The sequence below is a fragment of the Anabrus simplex genome, chromosome 3 (genome assembly GCF_040414725.1).
Source record: "Anabrus simplex isolate iqAnaSimp1 chromosome 3, ASM4041472v1, whole genome shotgun sequence".
NCBI lineage: Eukaryota > Metazoa > Arthropoda > Insecta > Orthoptera > Tettigoniidae > Anabrus > Anabrus simplex.
In genome coordinates this window covers 284,312,939-284,328,990 of record NC_090267.1, presented here as the reverse complement: position 1 = coordinate 284,328,990, position 16,052 = coordinate 284,312,939, and the positions used below count along the sequence as shown (strand labels likewise).

The 16,052-nt window shown below is 38.1% G+C and overlaps 1 protein-coding gene across 2 annotated transcripts in view; it reads left to right on the top strand.

The window, feature by feature from the left end:
* Nucleotides 1-14,177, top strand: part of LOC136866265 (U3 small nucleolar ribonucleoprotein protein IMP3) — a 68,644-nt gene extending 54,467 nt beyond the window's left edge. For both annotated transcript variants that reach the window (XM_067143074.2, XM_067143073.2), the window contains one exon: nucleotides 13,956-14,177. In XM_067143074.2, the coding sequence (XP_066999175.1) occupies nucleotides 13,956-13,979 (24 nt within the window). In that variant the 3' untranslated portion in view covers nucleotides 13,980-14,177. The remainder of the gene's footprint in view (nucleotides 1-13,955) is intronic.
* The last annotated feature ends 1,875 nt before the right edge of the window (nucleotides 14,178-16,052 follow it).

The window sequence follows — 16,052 nt, the reverse complement described above, 5'->3', positions numbered from 1 at the left end:
ATTGCTGTGATATGAAGAAACTAGAATGCTTCCATCAACAGAAGCTCAGATATATTATGAATATCAAACGAGAGGACTACATTCCAAACACAACTGTTCTAAAGTGGGCAAAGATGAACAGTGTTGAGGCCACTGTTGTCACCAACTCAGATGGATTGGACATGTCCAGCACATGAAAGATGGCAGACTTCCTCAAAAAATTCTGTATAGTGAAATCAGTACAGGCAGGAGACCCCATGGTGTCCCTCTGAAGTACTATAAAGATCAGATTAAGAAGACTTTCAGGAGTACTGACATTGATTCAAGTAGTTGGTACATCATTGTAGAAGACCACACTCGCTGGCGCACAACTACTGCAGCTGCTGTTACACAATTTGAGTGCAAACATCGTATACAGGAAGCAGAAAATCATCAGAGGCGTAAACAACGCGAGGCTCAACCACGACCTGCACTCTTTATAAGGTGCAACCATTGTGGTCGCACGTTTCATGCCAAGATTGGTCTCTTTAGCCATCAGAGGCATCTGCATCCCTGAATTCAAGGATTGGAAGAATCGCAGAAGTATGAATACTCGGATACGAGCATCAGCTGACGACAATGATGTGTTTAATAATAATAATGTTATTACATTTTCAGTTTGTTTCTGTGGTTATGAACAAACATCTATCACATTTGGCATCTAAATTTTAGTTGACAGCTCACAACAGTTCACAAGGTCAATTAAGGGCCACAAAATATTGATCTACCAAGGGTATATATTCACTAGGCATAAAGCTTGTCTATTTGGTACTGCATGGAGATGTGATCAGCGTGGGAGTTGTAGTGCTACAGTAACTGTTTTTGGTGTCAAAACTTCCATTATCAGTGGGCCTTCAGAACATTCCGCTCTTGCGCCAGACTGGGGAAGTGTTCATGCCATTGAATGTGTTCGGTTAATGAAGGAATCTGAACAAACATTATCAACCATCATGTTAGTGGAGTATCCAATGAAGCATGAACCTGCCCAATAAAGGAACTTAAAAGAGAACTCTAAGGAAGGTACGTAGACAAAATTTACCACCCGAATGCTTGAATACAGATGAATTAGTGGGAATAGATGGTAGGTTTAAAATAACTCTAGATGGAGATTGATGGCTTTTACAGTATGATGTAACAACATCATCATTAATGTCCTACTCCAGTCGCCCAGGTGTGGTTAACAAGCCTCCTCCACTCCTTTCTGTCCTACTTTTCCTGCTCCATTACTTCCGCCACATCCAATCCAGCTCCTCTAATGTCCTTCCAAATCTGATCCATCCACCTTCTCGGTCTTCCAACTGGTCTCTTTCCCATTCTTTTTACATGTCCGAACCATCTCAGTCTTGCTTTCTGTATGTTCTGTACTAACGGTTCTATATTTAGCTCTTCTCTGATTTTAATATTTTGAATTCCAATCAATGAATAAATTGCTATGTTTGCAACAGACACTCACTCAGCTGAAAATGCTGCAAAAATCTGCTTTCTGGTTAATGAATGGTACCTTTAAATGAGCTCTGAAAGTCCTCACTCAACTCTATACCATTCACGTATTAGACCGTGGGCAATGGCTACCAACAGTAACAGAGCTTAAGAGGAAAACTAAACAAGCATACAAAACATTCCCTAACATACTAAATAAAACGTTCAGGAACATTAGAATCACCAAGCTGCAACCTGCATTTTGTTGTGACAGATTATGAAGCAGCCGTAATGAACCTGGTTGTAGATGTGTTTCCCAGAGTCCATTTAGCAGGATGTTTATATCACCTAGGTCAAGCATTCTGGAAGAGACTACAGGCTGAGGGAGTTTTAGAGCAATATTTGGAATAAAAGTTCTGATTTCAGAGCCCAATTTCACCTTTGTATTTCTCCCTGAAGCAAATGTAGTTTTTGCATTTGATGAACTGCAAGTAACTGCCTTGGAAGATTTGATTTCAGTCTTTGACTATGTGGAAGATTACTACCTGAGGAGATGTAAACACAGAGGAGGCTGACAACAGCCTATGTTTTCTCCATCACGTGGGACTGCAATGTTAGGCGTAGAGATAATCTACCTCGAACTATTAGCATGCATGAAGTGTGACATAGGAGACTAAACTTTTTATGGGGGAAGTCTCATTCATCATTTTATCATGTTTTGCAGTTACTTCAACAAGAAATAATTAGACTACACCAAGATATTGCGAGACTGAAAAGTTTACATTCATCACAAAAGAGAGAGAAAAAAAAAGGATAGTTGAACAATACGATACAATACAAAGAAGAAGATAACACTGGGCGAGATGGCTGTGCGGTTAGGGTCGCGCAACTGTGAGCTTGCATCCAGGAGATAGTGGGTTTGAGCTCCACTGCCGTCAGCCCTGAAGATGGTTTTCCATGCTCTCCCATTTTCTCACCAGGCAAATGCTGGGGCTGTACCTTAAATAAGGACAGGGCTGGTTCCTTCCCACTCCCAGGCCTTTCCTATCCCATCATTGCCATTTATTATTTATTTACTCGTGTCAGAAGCATACTTAATCATACAGTTAAAATAAAGTGATAATTAGACTTACAAAACTTACAAAAATGGACAAACAAAGGAAAATTGACCAAATTTACTATACATCTAGATGGTGTTTTTCCAAAACTGAGCCACACCTATGGCATTGTCATCAGCAAGCATTAAATCTTGCTCTGAACATGAAAATGGGCAGAGAGGACATTTATACATGTGGATTACTGTTTGTTCTTCACCGCAGTCGCACTTGCTGTCCTCTGATGTGTAGCCCCATAACTTAAGTGATGACTTAGCCCTGCCGACACCAGTTCTTAATCGGTTAAGGGACCTCCAAACACTCCAGTCTTCATTGTAACCAGCTGGAAGATGTTCACGCGGCTCCATCCATTCTTGCTGCTTAGATTTCCACAAGGAAAGTCTTGCGTTATCTGGTGGTCCTTTCAAGGGCTTTGATGTCTGGAGAAAACTTTTCCTGGGTTTCAGCCTAGATTGAGATTGATGATGACCAAACAGCGGGTGAGCTTCAACGTTCTCAATCTTAAAAGTCGTTCTTGATCAGCAGTGATTTCTCGACGAATACTTGGAGGTGCAATGCCAGCAAGACAGTGTAGCTTCTCAACAGGGGTAGGTTTCAGGCATCCTGTGAGTAATCTACAAGCTTCATTCAGGGCAGGGTCCACAGTCTTGGAGTGGGATGATCTATACGACACAGGGATGCGTATTCTGCAGCAGAGTAACACAGATCCAATGCAGTGGTTCTAAGAACTTGTCCCTTTGCACCCCAGTTTGTACCTCTCAGCTTCCTCAGGATGTTGTTTCTGGCACTGACTTTATGTTTGATGTTGAAACAGTGTTTTCTGAAAGTGAGAGAGCGGTCCAGCGTTACCCCTAGGTACTTTGGGGTGAAAGAATGTTCCAAGAGGGTTCCATTCCAGGAGACATGTAATTTCCTTGATGACTCTCTGTTTTTGAGGTGGAAAGCACAAAGCAGAGGTTTTGACGGATTCAGCTTTAGGTGGTTAGCCTTGTAATATGTGCCTAATTCCTTCAGAGCGCCGTCAAGAGTGAGTTCTACCTCTTCAAAAGTTGCACACTGGCAGGGTAGTGCAAGGTCGTCTGCATATATTAAACTTCTTGTTTTGTTAGGGAGTGGATGGTCCTTGATATAAATATTAAATAGCAATGGAGCCAGTACGCTTCCTTGGGGCAATCCATTTTTCTGTGATCTCCATCTGCTTCTTGGTCCTTGAAAGTCAACAAGAAACCTGCGGTTCTGCAAAAAGTTTGACATCAATCTGGTAAGTTTTGAATCTTTCGTGAGTGTAAAGATCTTCTGAAGCAGTATACTGTTTCACTGTATCATATGCAGCACTGAGATCAATGAAAGCTACCCCCGTAATTTGTCGATTTTCAAAACCATCCTCAGTGTACTGCGTGAGGTTGAGAACTTGTGCAACAGCATTCTTGCCTGGTCTAAAGCCTGGCTGTTGTGGAATGAGGTTTTTGTTGATAGTCTGGATGAGTCTGTTGAGTATCATCCTTTCGAAAATCTTATATAGGTGGTACATGAGAGATATTGGTCTGTAGTTCCTGGGGTCTCTGCTGTCCTTTCCAGGCTTTAGAACAGCAATTACACGTACTTTGCTCCACAATCTTGGACATCTGTAGGCAGTTATTATAAAACTGTAGCAACCATTCTTTCATGTTTCTTCCAAAGTTCTTTATTTGCTCAACTCACATATCATCCAAACCCGCAGCTTTACCTGATTTGCACTTGATTATTGCATTTTCCAACTCAGTGAAATTGAAATGTTGCATGAGCTCAGATGTTATTTCATCCCTGCCTGCAGGTACCTTCAACGTAGCTTTCCGGGTTTTAGCTTCTTGTTTTATTTTGCCATTCAGGAGAAGTTGGTGGGCAATCTGATTGGCTGTAACAGAAGAATGTGTGTTACTCATGGTTGGATCTCTGCTCAGCTTCTTTAGGAGTTGCCATAAAACCTATCAGTGTCCGTGCTACGTAAAGCAAGTTGTTAAAAAAAGAAGAAGAAGATAACTTTCTCAGTTATCTCTGAACCATCAGACATATCTGGACATTTTCAATTATAAATTTTTCAGTTTCTGCTGTGATGTATCAGTAAAAGAATACAAATTCATATCTGAGAAGCAAATGGGCTAATGTCCAATTTGTTAATTTTACCGGATAAGCTAAAAACAGTAACTGGCTGTACATTTATGCCAATTGCTTGTTATACAAATGCAGTAGAATTGTAAACATTTTATATATTTATTCTGCATATCATATATTTATGTAGATGTTAATTAAATACATATTCACAAATACCAATCTTAATTTTCTTCAGAAAAGCGTGAAAATGGACATACATTTCTTTCCTTTTCTTAATTCCTTATTAAACTTATGGATGCTCTAAAAGTAATTTATTAGTAAAAAAATTGTTTATAATATCAATTTATATCTATTCTGTAGCTAAATGAGCAGGAATATATAATATAACACACACAGAACTTTATAATATTTATCACATTAATATCTTTTTTATTTATTTTTTATTATATATATATTTTTAACACATTGTGTTTGTGACTAAAGTTCCATGTAAGCTAATTACTTTTTCCCAAATGAAATTTTCTCCAGAAAATTTCAATTTATATCTGTAGAAGTATCACTCATCTGTAGGTTATTCATCATCTTCTATATTTCCATGAGCGAAATCACTGTAAAATGCACTGTACTGCCATGGAATCCACTGAGTTAACGTTTGCAGGTCCGTATATTTTACTGAACTAATGGGTTTGGTTCTGTTTCGATGATCGGAATTTCCTTTGATAGCGGGAGAGCATTTCTACGATACCTTTTGATATCAATTTTTTGAAAACAGATATTGGAGAAGGATGTCTTGTAGGCAGTATCCAGATGTGCCATTTCAACCGTTAACCTGTTGACAAGTGCGCGCGGCATATGCCGTGCAATAATGCTGGCCGCATCCAAGTGCGTAGTTGACCGGTGAACCACCTCTGTACAATAATTTTTTTAAATTGCAATAAACTTATTTATTACTACTTAGGAACACATGAAAAGAAATTTTGGATCGAGAAAACACTGAAAACATTGTCATTCCAAAACTTAGAAACCCATGAAAAGACATTTTGGAATCGAGAAAACCCTGAAAACACTGCCATTTCAAAACTTTTTTAGTGTATGATACAGTTCAAAGCAAGGATGTATGCTGAGCGCGACCTCACATGTAGAACACTCGTAGCTTGTTTCTTTCCTCTTCTGTCATGATCGGGTAGTGTGTTTGCAGACGTAGCATTGCCTGAGAAGTTTACACTTCTTTGATTCACTTTATGGAAGTGGCCTCATAAAATTGCGACCTTCGAGGCGTAATGGATGTTGTGTCCCACCTCCAATCAGGCGTGCAACATTCCTTCCATTGTTTTTAGCAGTAAAGTGTTTTGCAAGCAGTTGTCAAATTAGGTTTATTCTGAAATCCATTATGTGCAATTTTACATTAGAGTTGGATTTCTTTTGATATTCTTTGTACATGAAAAAGGCATTCAAAACACAAATGTCTAGAAAATGAAAAAAAAAGTTTAGTGAACCACTTTATAGTTTTTCTTGTCGAATCACTGAATGAGACCATCATATCACATTTGTCTACTGGTCCCATATTTGCATTATAATTTGTCACAGATTTTGGCTTTAGCTTATTTTCAACTGACTTGGTGTTGACAGTAGTTATTTCGCTTGTGTCAACAGTGGACAACATTGTCACTGGCCTTTTATCACACCATCTTACTACTAGCATTTTATCGTTGTGCCGAGCTACGACTTCTCCCTTTTTCTTTTCTTTTTTTGTTTTTTTGTTTGGGAGACATGGTACCATACCTACCAACTTTCCTGATTTAGGCAGGAGACTCCGGATTTTCGATAGTTTTTCCCGCCTCCCGATTATTTTATAATTTCTCCCAATTTTATCTTATTTTTTGGTGAACTTCAAACATTTGTTTTCAAATCCCACCATTTCAGCTTTTCTGTGCCAGTGATCGGAAGTCCTTTGCTCATTGGCCGCTTTCAAATGAAATATCGATGTTTATTAATGTGAGAAATAAATGTGCATGAATGTGCTATGTTTATAGAAACCGATGCGCATGTCGATTGTCAATCTCTCGTTCTCACGTGTTATGTTCGTGTTCGTTCACATCAGTCAAGTCGATTCTAGAGGCTAGTCACTAGACATGGAGTCTTTTTTAGTAATTTAGTGACAGAATTTCAATTATAATGACTAGTGACTTTTCTAGAGATTTTTAGAAGCCATTTGGAGAGAATTCTGACTACAGTAATTTTAATTTATCTCAATATAAATAAAATAAGAGTTTTGCACATTGCTCAGAATTTAAAAAGAATGGTATTTCTGTACCGGTCATGATCACAGTGAAAATGAAAACCTACAACCTGTTTTTTCCAGTCATTGACTGGGTCAGGGATGTAAGAATGAATCAGATATAGGCTATTGGTACGATGGGGTCGGCACTCCCAAAGTGATTTAATTATGACTAATAGATGCTATGAAATGAGAAGGGAGAGTGTTGCTGGAATGAAAGATGACAGGGAAAACCGGAGTACCTGGAGAAAAACCTGTCCCGCCTCCGCTTTGTCCATCACAAATCTCACATGTAGTCGTGACCACAGTAACAGGGTCAAATGCACGTTTTAATTTTCCGTAACTTCTGTCTGTCTCTATGTATGTATGTATGTATGTATGTATGTATGTATGTATGTATGTATGTATGTATGTACGCACGCATGCTCATCACGAGGAAATGGCTGAAGAGAATAATGAAAATCGGTATATGAAGTCAGAGTATAAGTCGCTACAATCTAGGCCATTAATAATTTCTATTCACGTTGAGTGAAGTGGTAGTTTAAGGAAGGCCTAAAATTTAATTCTCAAATATTTGTTATTATTGGCCCTATTGATAAATACTACATAACTAAAGTTTTATATTATTAAATTTTCTATCATTTATGTCTTATACATTTTTACCGTACCGGCTATGATAACAGAGATATTAATGAATTTGTATTTTTAACCAAGGTCGATAGCTGCAGCCGCTTAAGTGCATCCAGTATTCGGAAGATAGTGGGTTCGAACCCCACTGTCGGCAACCCTGTAGATGGTTTTCCGTGGTTTCCCATTTTCATGCCAGTCAAATGCTGGGGCTGTACCTTAATTAAGGTCACGGGCGCTTCCTTCCCACTCCTAGAGTTTTCCTGTCCCATCGTCGCCATAAGACCTATCTGTGTTGCTGTGACAAAGATTTTGGATTTTTGTTGCTAAGTCCATATCAGCGCCGAGGTACGGAAAATGGGTGAACAGAATTTAATGAAAATAGATATGTAAAGTCGGGGAATAAGGAACTACAATATACACTGTAAATAATTTTATTCACCCTGTTCAAAATGGTAGTTTAGGGGAAGGTGCCAATAATTTAATTTTTAATTACCTATATTATTGGTCCTATCGAAAAGTACTACATAACAAAAGTTATAGAGAATACAATTTCTGATTATTTACATCTTATTCAGTTTTACTGTACCGACTATAATAATATTGGTGATGGTAATTAAATTGTGAAGAACGAGAAAAAAGTCATGAAGGAACGATTGCTTGAATAATAACACAAAAGGGAGACATGAAAGAAAGGACTACTCACATTACATTAGATGCTCTAATATCACAAAGTCGGAAGAAAACTAATGTGAAGGCCTGCAATAAAGAAAGCTCATAAAATTAACCAACAATAACATTACATTGACCATTGTTTGTTGTGATGTACTTTGTGTATTCTGCTGCCATTTATCTCCAATAGATGGATTACTGCTGCGTAGGTACTTATCGAGTATAACAGCCTGCCTACTTGTTTGGCGGGAAGTAGCTGGGGAGTTAGAGATCTCTCTTCTTTAGCATGCCATTCCTCTGGTTCATAAATTTTCTGATACTACTCGTTTGTAACACACTGGATCATCATAGTATTCCAGCTATTCGATCCCTACTCTGAGGCAGTGATTGGAATGAGCAATTTGCACACTTAAATGGAATAATTACCCAGGAGTGTTCGCGGTTGTTTGCGGCCTGGTCATTCTAGCTCTGGAACTTTGAACTGTTAGATTGACACCGTGTACTTTTCGTTAAAAGGGAGAAAATGTGCTGTTTTTCTTTTTAGTGAATATTTCATATGACTGCATTGCTTTTAATCGCAACATTCATACTGACATCATTGTAATGACCTATATTGACTGTTGAGTTCAGGTGGAAAAACTATAAGGACAGTCTTTCTGAGAATTGCGTAGCAAAGCATGGGTACATCAGCTAGTTATTTGATACAAATAGCATTGCGCTTCGCATAATCGCACGGACGCTTGATGCAATATATTAATCTATGCATTTGCTAAGTAATGGCATGACTGATTCACACATGTGGAGCATGAATTCAAACTACTTTCGCAAGGCTTATCAGAGACAGATCATCTCATTCACATACTTCCTGTGAGGGAATAGAGATGTGTAATTTTTAGCCTTGTAGCCTCGTATAGCAACAGTCGGGCTTTGAGACAATAGGTGTTATTAATATATCATAGTACTGTAATGCGCAAGCAGTTTTGACTATTGTATCTCCTGATTTCTCCAGATTTTTATATCAAAATCTCCTGATTTTTGGTTTTGTAAAGTTGGCAGGTATGTGGTACATTTTTTCTTCCGGCATTTGCCGTTCCACATGCTCCAGTACCTCTATTGTACAGCCAAGAGAACAAATTGGGGCTTGAATACCAGTTATTCGTAAATAGTATGTGATTTCTATCCAGGTATGGTTGCATTAGAATTATAATTACCTTTGATGAAAGGCCACTCCGATTACTTTGGTCAGTGTCAACAATTGTGCCTTTCCCTGTGTATACTATAAAATCTGTTACCATTCCAGTTTGATAGTTACAAAGAACAAATGATTTTATTCCAGATTGTTTCCTTTTATTGGGAAGGTATTGCCGAAAAGAAAGTCGGCCATTCCACAGCATCAAGCTTTCATCCATAACTAAATTTTGAAAAGGATTTAGTGCAGAGGAGAACTTTTCCCTCAATGTTTCAATCACAGTTCGTATTTTATAAAGCCTGTCATCGCCCCCTTATCAGAGAGTTGTCATCAAAATGAAGCATTCTTTTTAAATTTAGATATCTCTCTTGGGAAAGTAATTTTGAAAAAATAGGTGTTTCTGTGAGTGGATCCGTAGACCAGTATTGCTTCAGACTATTTTTTTTCACGTGAGCCATAAGCACTGAAGTTGTGAAAAAACAAAACATCTCATCAGGAGTGGTGACAACCCATTGGCTTAGTGTAGAATACTCAGTACATACATTATTAGCAGTTTCCTTGTAGTACTTATTTGTTTCTGAAGCAATATTATTTACCAAGTCGTAATCTAAAAAGTTATAAAAGGCATCAACCTCATTCCACTCATTGCCAACCATCTCATCTGTAATAATAATGTCTGATTTTGAAGAGTCAAAAGGTAAATTACAGGGCTGATAATCACCATTATGTTCCCATTAACACATAGGGCATTGCTGTGAGTCGACGGTTTGTAACGGGTTGGCAGGAAGGCTGTCTGAATTTTGTTCATTGTTTTCATTATTAGGTGGTCTTGGTGTACTTACATCAGAAGGTGAAAAGTCGTCAAAAAGCACTGTAAGATCATTTTCATCGTCACTATTCATAGATTCTTCATCAGAACCTAATATATCACTATCACTAATCTCTCTATTTAGTTCATCTATAATAGCCTTGTGTCCAGAAACTCCATAGCATCATTTGTAATTTACAAGGGAAGAGTGATTCAAGTTATATGTACTAAAACCAATAATATGTATAGCTACAAAGAGCACAAACAACAGTCCACATCGGCAGCAATCGCAACACTGCTGTAACCTGTCGGCTAATGGCGTGCCAAAACTCTTAAAATGTAGGGAGTATATGCATTTCCATCAGAGACCACCACCATACAGAACTAGGATTTGTACAGCAACACTATTCGAGTAACTGAAAAAGTTTCTTAAAACGCCGCCAGATGTTATATTACATCAGTAAATAATTAAGTTCTTAGCACTAGCCTAAAACGACAAATGCCGTGCTCCCTCATGTGGGACCAAATGGCAAATGCCATGCACACTCTATTGACTGTCCTTACATGCACTCGTCAACAGGTTAAGCCATACAACCTTTTAGATAAGAAACCTTTCACCTGTTGTAGATTTCTCGAGATTTGTGAAAGGTGATCCAGATTTTTCAGTTAAAGATATGAAATTTTTGAAATTGCTACATTGCATTTCATAGACTACTAGCGGATTCTAGTCTGTTCTGAGGAACTGAGCCGAATCACATGGTACAGCAGTCTCCAAGTTGGTGAGTTTTGACTTTCTCCTTTTAGTGGTTGAATCAATGCTGTCCATTTCTGTGTGTGTGTGTGCGCGCGCGTGCGTGTGTGTGTTTGTGTTTGTGTGTGAGATTTCAGAAGAAATTTATGCTCGAACTCTTGAAGTTGTGGGAGCTGTGTCAGAAGCCAGTTTTGCATGAGAAAACTTTGAATGTGTCTGTTTTGACCAACACAGTTATCAGACCACACTGTTAACACCTGAGTTTGATCTGACAAATTACACTGAATCCACTTCAATAAAGTAGATGCTATTTCATTACTTCCTCTCCCTGCAATTGTTTCATCCCACAGCATGCATACAACAGCCATCATTTGAAGTGGCAACATGGATAGTCAAATTCATTGTCCAAAGCTTGCACAAATAAAAAGATTGACCATTTGATAGGCAGGGTGTAGGAAGACATTCTGGAGGTCCATTGTGATTGTTCCCTTCCTTTCATCTATTTTTGATTTCTCTTTATCTTTTTTTTCTTAAAGTTATACCTGCCATCACCTCCCCTATGGTGATTTTCCCATACTTTTACAGTTTTCTGCTTTTCCTACTTATTTCCAGCATGTTTCAATTGTTTCTGGAACCATTCACAATTGTTGCAAGTGGTTTTTTTTTTAGGGAACTGGAAAGAGAGATTGAAATCTTTGTTGAAAATCTTTCTATATAACCAATGAGTTCTTGGTTCAGGGTACTTACAGGGGTTAGACAAGGATGTAATCTTTCATCTTTGCTGTTTGCAGTTTACATGGATCATCTGCTGAAAGGTATAAAATGGCAGGGAGGGATTCAGTTAGGTGGAAATGTAGTAAGCAGTCAGGCCTATGCTGACAACTTGGTCTTAATGGCAGATTGTGCCGAAAAGATGACGAAAAAGAGGAGGTGACCAAAATGCCTAGTGATGAAAGAGTAGTGATGAATTATGACAAGGACGATAGTACTGGTGACGAGAATTCTAGATTCCTTGGCTGTTGTTAGGCGTTTTTATCTCCTTAAAATAATTAACTCGAAGTCCGAATATCGGGAATTTGTAGTTTCAAGCTGTTCAATACTTTTGGCTGTCCTGTGTGTTGGACAGAGGAAGTGATGCAATTACTTAATTCTTCATGTGTGCATATTTTCTCAGAGTGAACAGTAAAATAAAGATAAGTAGTTAACTATATGTGATAGAAAAGTACTGATGGCACATTTGATATCAGTACATTATTCTCTAACTCACCTAACATATTAAATTTTCTAGTGAAATGTTATTGTTGACCAAATATCAATGGATGTTCTTTTAAGACTTTTGATACAGAGTAATGCAATGGTAACCATTATGTTGTTAACTAATAGCAGCTTACGGGAAAAGTACAAGGAAAATGTAACTCTGCTGAATTATATAGTTGCTGAAGAAATATTTACTCAATTAGAATTACAAATTACTTTTTCAACAAGTAATCAGTAAAATTACAATTACTTCACAGAACACCAGTCTTAAAGGACATTATTGAATTTTTTTTAATACCAAAGTTTGCAATGAGTGGGGTTTGTTTTTTAGCGTAGATTGATACTTTCAAAATGATTTTTCCCATAATTTTTCTCTCAGTGACTTTTGGGATTTCAAATATTTTACCATTTACTGTACAAAATAAATTGTTCATGAAATTCTCATCGCAAAGCCTTGACCTCTGGGGCTTGAAAAGATGCTCTGCTGGGAGACTTGAAAGAATACCTGTGTTCAATTTTAAGAACATCCCCAGCAGTAGTTGATATTGTAGGATATGTTTGATGTGATTGGAAATACAAGAGAGGTAAGAAATTACTTCATCCAGCATTGGTGAAGCTACTGGTTCTGCTGTAGTAGAACTGAAAAGGTTATCTTTATCATCAAGTAATTTTTTACAGCTGCTCCTTCTATCGGATGTATATTGATTATTGGTATGTAACAATTACTAGAATGTAGTGATTGCAAGTTAAATTTATAAAAGAGATTCATTACTCTGCTCCCTTTGTGTGTTGGGGGACGCAGACAAAGAATACACCCATGGTATCCCCTGCCTGTCATAAGGGGAAACCAAGGGATGATCGAATTAGAACCATGAGACTACTTGTAATTAGTACCATCACGCAGGGAACACCATGGGTCGCCTTTACTTGTGAGTAGTACCACTATGTTAGGTACACAGTAGGTTTGTGATTAGTAGCAACAGAGTGTGAATCAGGATGAGGTTTACAGTACCCGTGATTAGTACTGCTACACATGGAACACCACGGGCTTATGTTGCCTGTAATTAGTACCATTATGTGAGAAACACTACGGGTCTGGGCGTTGTCTGTGATTAGTACCCACTATGTGAGGAACACCGCGGGATAGTACGAGTCCCTGTGATTAGTACACCTATCTGAGGAACACCATAGGTTTGCGTTGCGTGTAAGTGGTGCCGCAATGTGAGAAACACCATGTGCGTATTACACTACCTGTGAGTAGTACCATAATGTGTGAAATACCGCAAACAGGCTACTTTCGATTATTACCGCAACATGACAAATACTATGGTTCTACTTTACTAGCAAAAGTAGCATTATGAGGGGCCGATGACCTGGATTTGGACTCCATCAGACAACAAGCATCGTCGATTCAGGATTGTGTTTTAGAAGCAGTCCCTTGGTCAGTAATACAATTGTTTTACGATAGTTTCTGGGAATGTAGGGCATTGCGGATCGGATCCACTGATCCACTGATTGTTTTAAATTCGTATTCATCCATTCATTCTTCATCCTCACATTTTGAATTCTGGTCAGTGGATTATTTTGGACTTTTAAATTGCCATTCATCTCATTTCTTACCATTAGGGGCTGATGACCTAGATGTTAGGCCCCTTTAAACAACAAGCATCATCATCTATGTACTCTGCTTATATTTTTTGTATTAATGTAAGGTTTTTTTTTTTTTCCAGCGTGATGACTACGAGGTGCTATGATCCAGCTATTCATCTCTTTACCATTATTGCTGTTGAAACTCATTGTCTCTTCAATAATGAGTTAGTTGTCTGGCGGCCTGTGACAAGAACTTCTATGATATTATTATCATTATGGAAAATATCGCACAGATAGCTGTTTTGTTTGTGAAAAATAAAATAATGAAAAGCGATATTGAAATAAAGTGTGAAAGTAAAGTATAGTGTGTTCGATTATTACCGCAACGTGACAAAGACCATGGTTCTACTTTACCAGCGATAAGTAGCATTATGAGGGGCCGATGACCTGGATTTGGACCCCTTTAGACAACAAGCATCGTCGATTCAGCATTGTGCTTTAAAAGCAGTCCCTGGGTCAGTAATACAATTGTTTTACGATAGTTTCTGGGAATGTAGGGCATTGCGGATCGGATCCACTGCGTTGCCTGCATCATCATCTATTTACTCTGCTTATATTTTGTGTATTACATTACCTGTGAGTAGTACCATAATGTGTGGAATTCCGCGGGTAGGCTACTTTTGATCATTACCGCAACATGACAAATACCATGGTTCTACTTTACTGGCTATAAGTAGCATTATGAGAGGCCGATGACCATTCATCCATTCATTCTTCACCGGGCGAGTTGGCCGTGCGCGTAGAGGCGCGCGGCTGTGAGCTTGCATCCGGGAGATAGTAGGTTCGAATCCCACTATTGGCAGCCCTGATTATGGTTTTCCGTGGTTTCCCATTTTCACACCAGGCAAATGCTGGGGCTGTACCTTAATTAAGGCCACGGCCACTTCCTTCCAACTCCTAGGCCTTTCCTATCCCATCGTCGCCATAAGACCTATCTGTGTCGGTGCGACGTAAAGCTCCTAGCAAAAAAAAAAAAAAAAATAGCATTCATTCTTCGTCATCACATTTTGAATTCTGGTCAGTGGATGTGTCTCACTCGTGTAAAAATGACTGTGTAATGTAACTACTGGAATGTATGCTCCGTTATAAGATAAAACATTACGTTGTTTGGCTAATGTTTATTTTTATTATAATTTGAAGCAGAAAGCATTGTATTATGTTACAGAAAAAGTAACCTGCACTTTAGCATTAATACAGCTTTTGCCAGAACTATACAGTATTTTCCTTCTCTGTTCCATGTACTGGTGATAGAAAACCATGCAGTATGTCTGAAGTTTCATGATTTTTTTTTCCATACATTTTAAATTAACTCATTGAAACATACTTTGCTAGTTTCTTTCCAGTTCAGAATTAAAACAAATATCATGTTGCCCATGAAAGGTTTACTGGTAAGTTAAAGAACTCCTGCAGGACAATTCTGACACCCCAGCATCTCTGAAAACTGAAGTAATTAATAGAATATAAAAACAATAACATTATCATAATATGTATTTGTACAGTAATAGTATTTGTGTTCTCCATCTACTATTTGAACATACTCATTGGAAGTACAAATGTAATTGTCATTACATTGCCAGTGGCAACATATCATTGTGTAATTCTATCTTTAGGACATTATAATTAGTCATTGTGTCATACTATGTGATTTCTGCTGTTCTTGCTACAAGTGGCTGTGCAGTGCATTTTGATGCTGTTTCTATTATCGATGTATGGCTGAAATTATTATTATTATTATTATAAATTTTATTGCACACAATGTGCAAAATTTGCATATTACATCAAGTAAATTACATTTCACTCAAGGAGAACTTTGTTCAGAGCAAAATTGAGTCAGAGAGACTGTTCTCTTCTTGCACTTCATTACGTGATATGTATCACACTGTTCCTTGCACAATACACATACACACTCCTGGCTGGCCTGGTGGTAGGATTTCTTGGCACAGATATGGTGGTGAAAGCCGTGTATTGCAAAGCGTGTCACCAAATGTTTCAACTCATATTCCTCTTTCATCCAATCCTTATTTATCAGTGCGTCTGTACTGTAAAAGCTTTCCTTGATCGAGTTCCTTTTCTCTTGTAGTTCTCGTAACAGTTCCTCGTATTTCGGAGTTTTCTGTAGAGGCATTTGCAGTCTCAAATCCTCTATCAAGAAGGCTTCCTGCGCTAAAACATATACG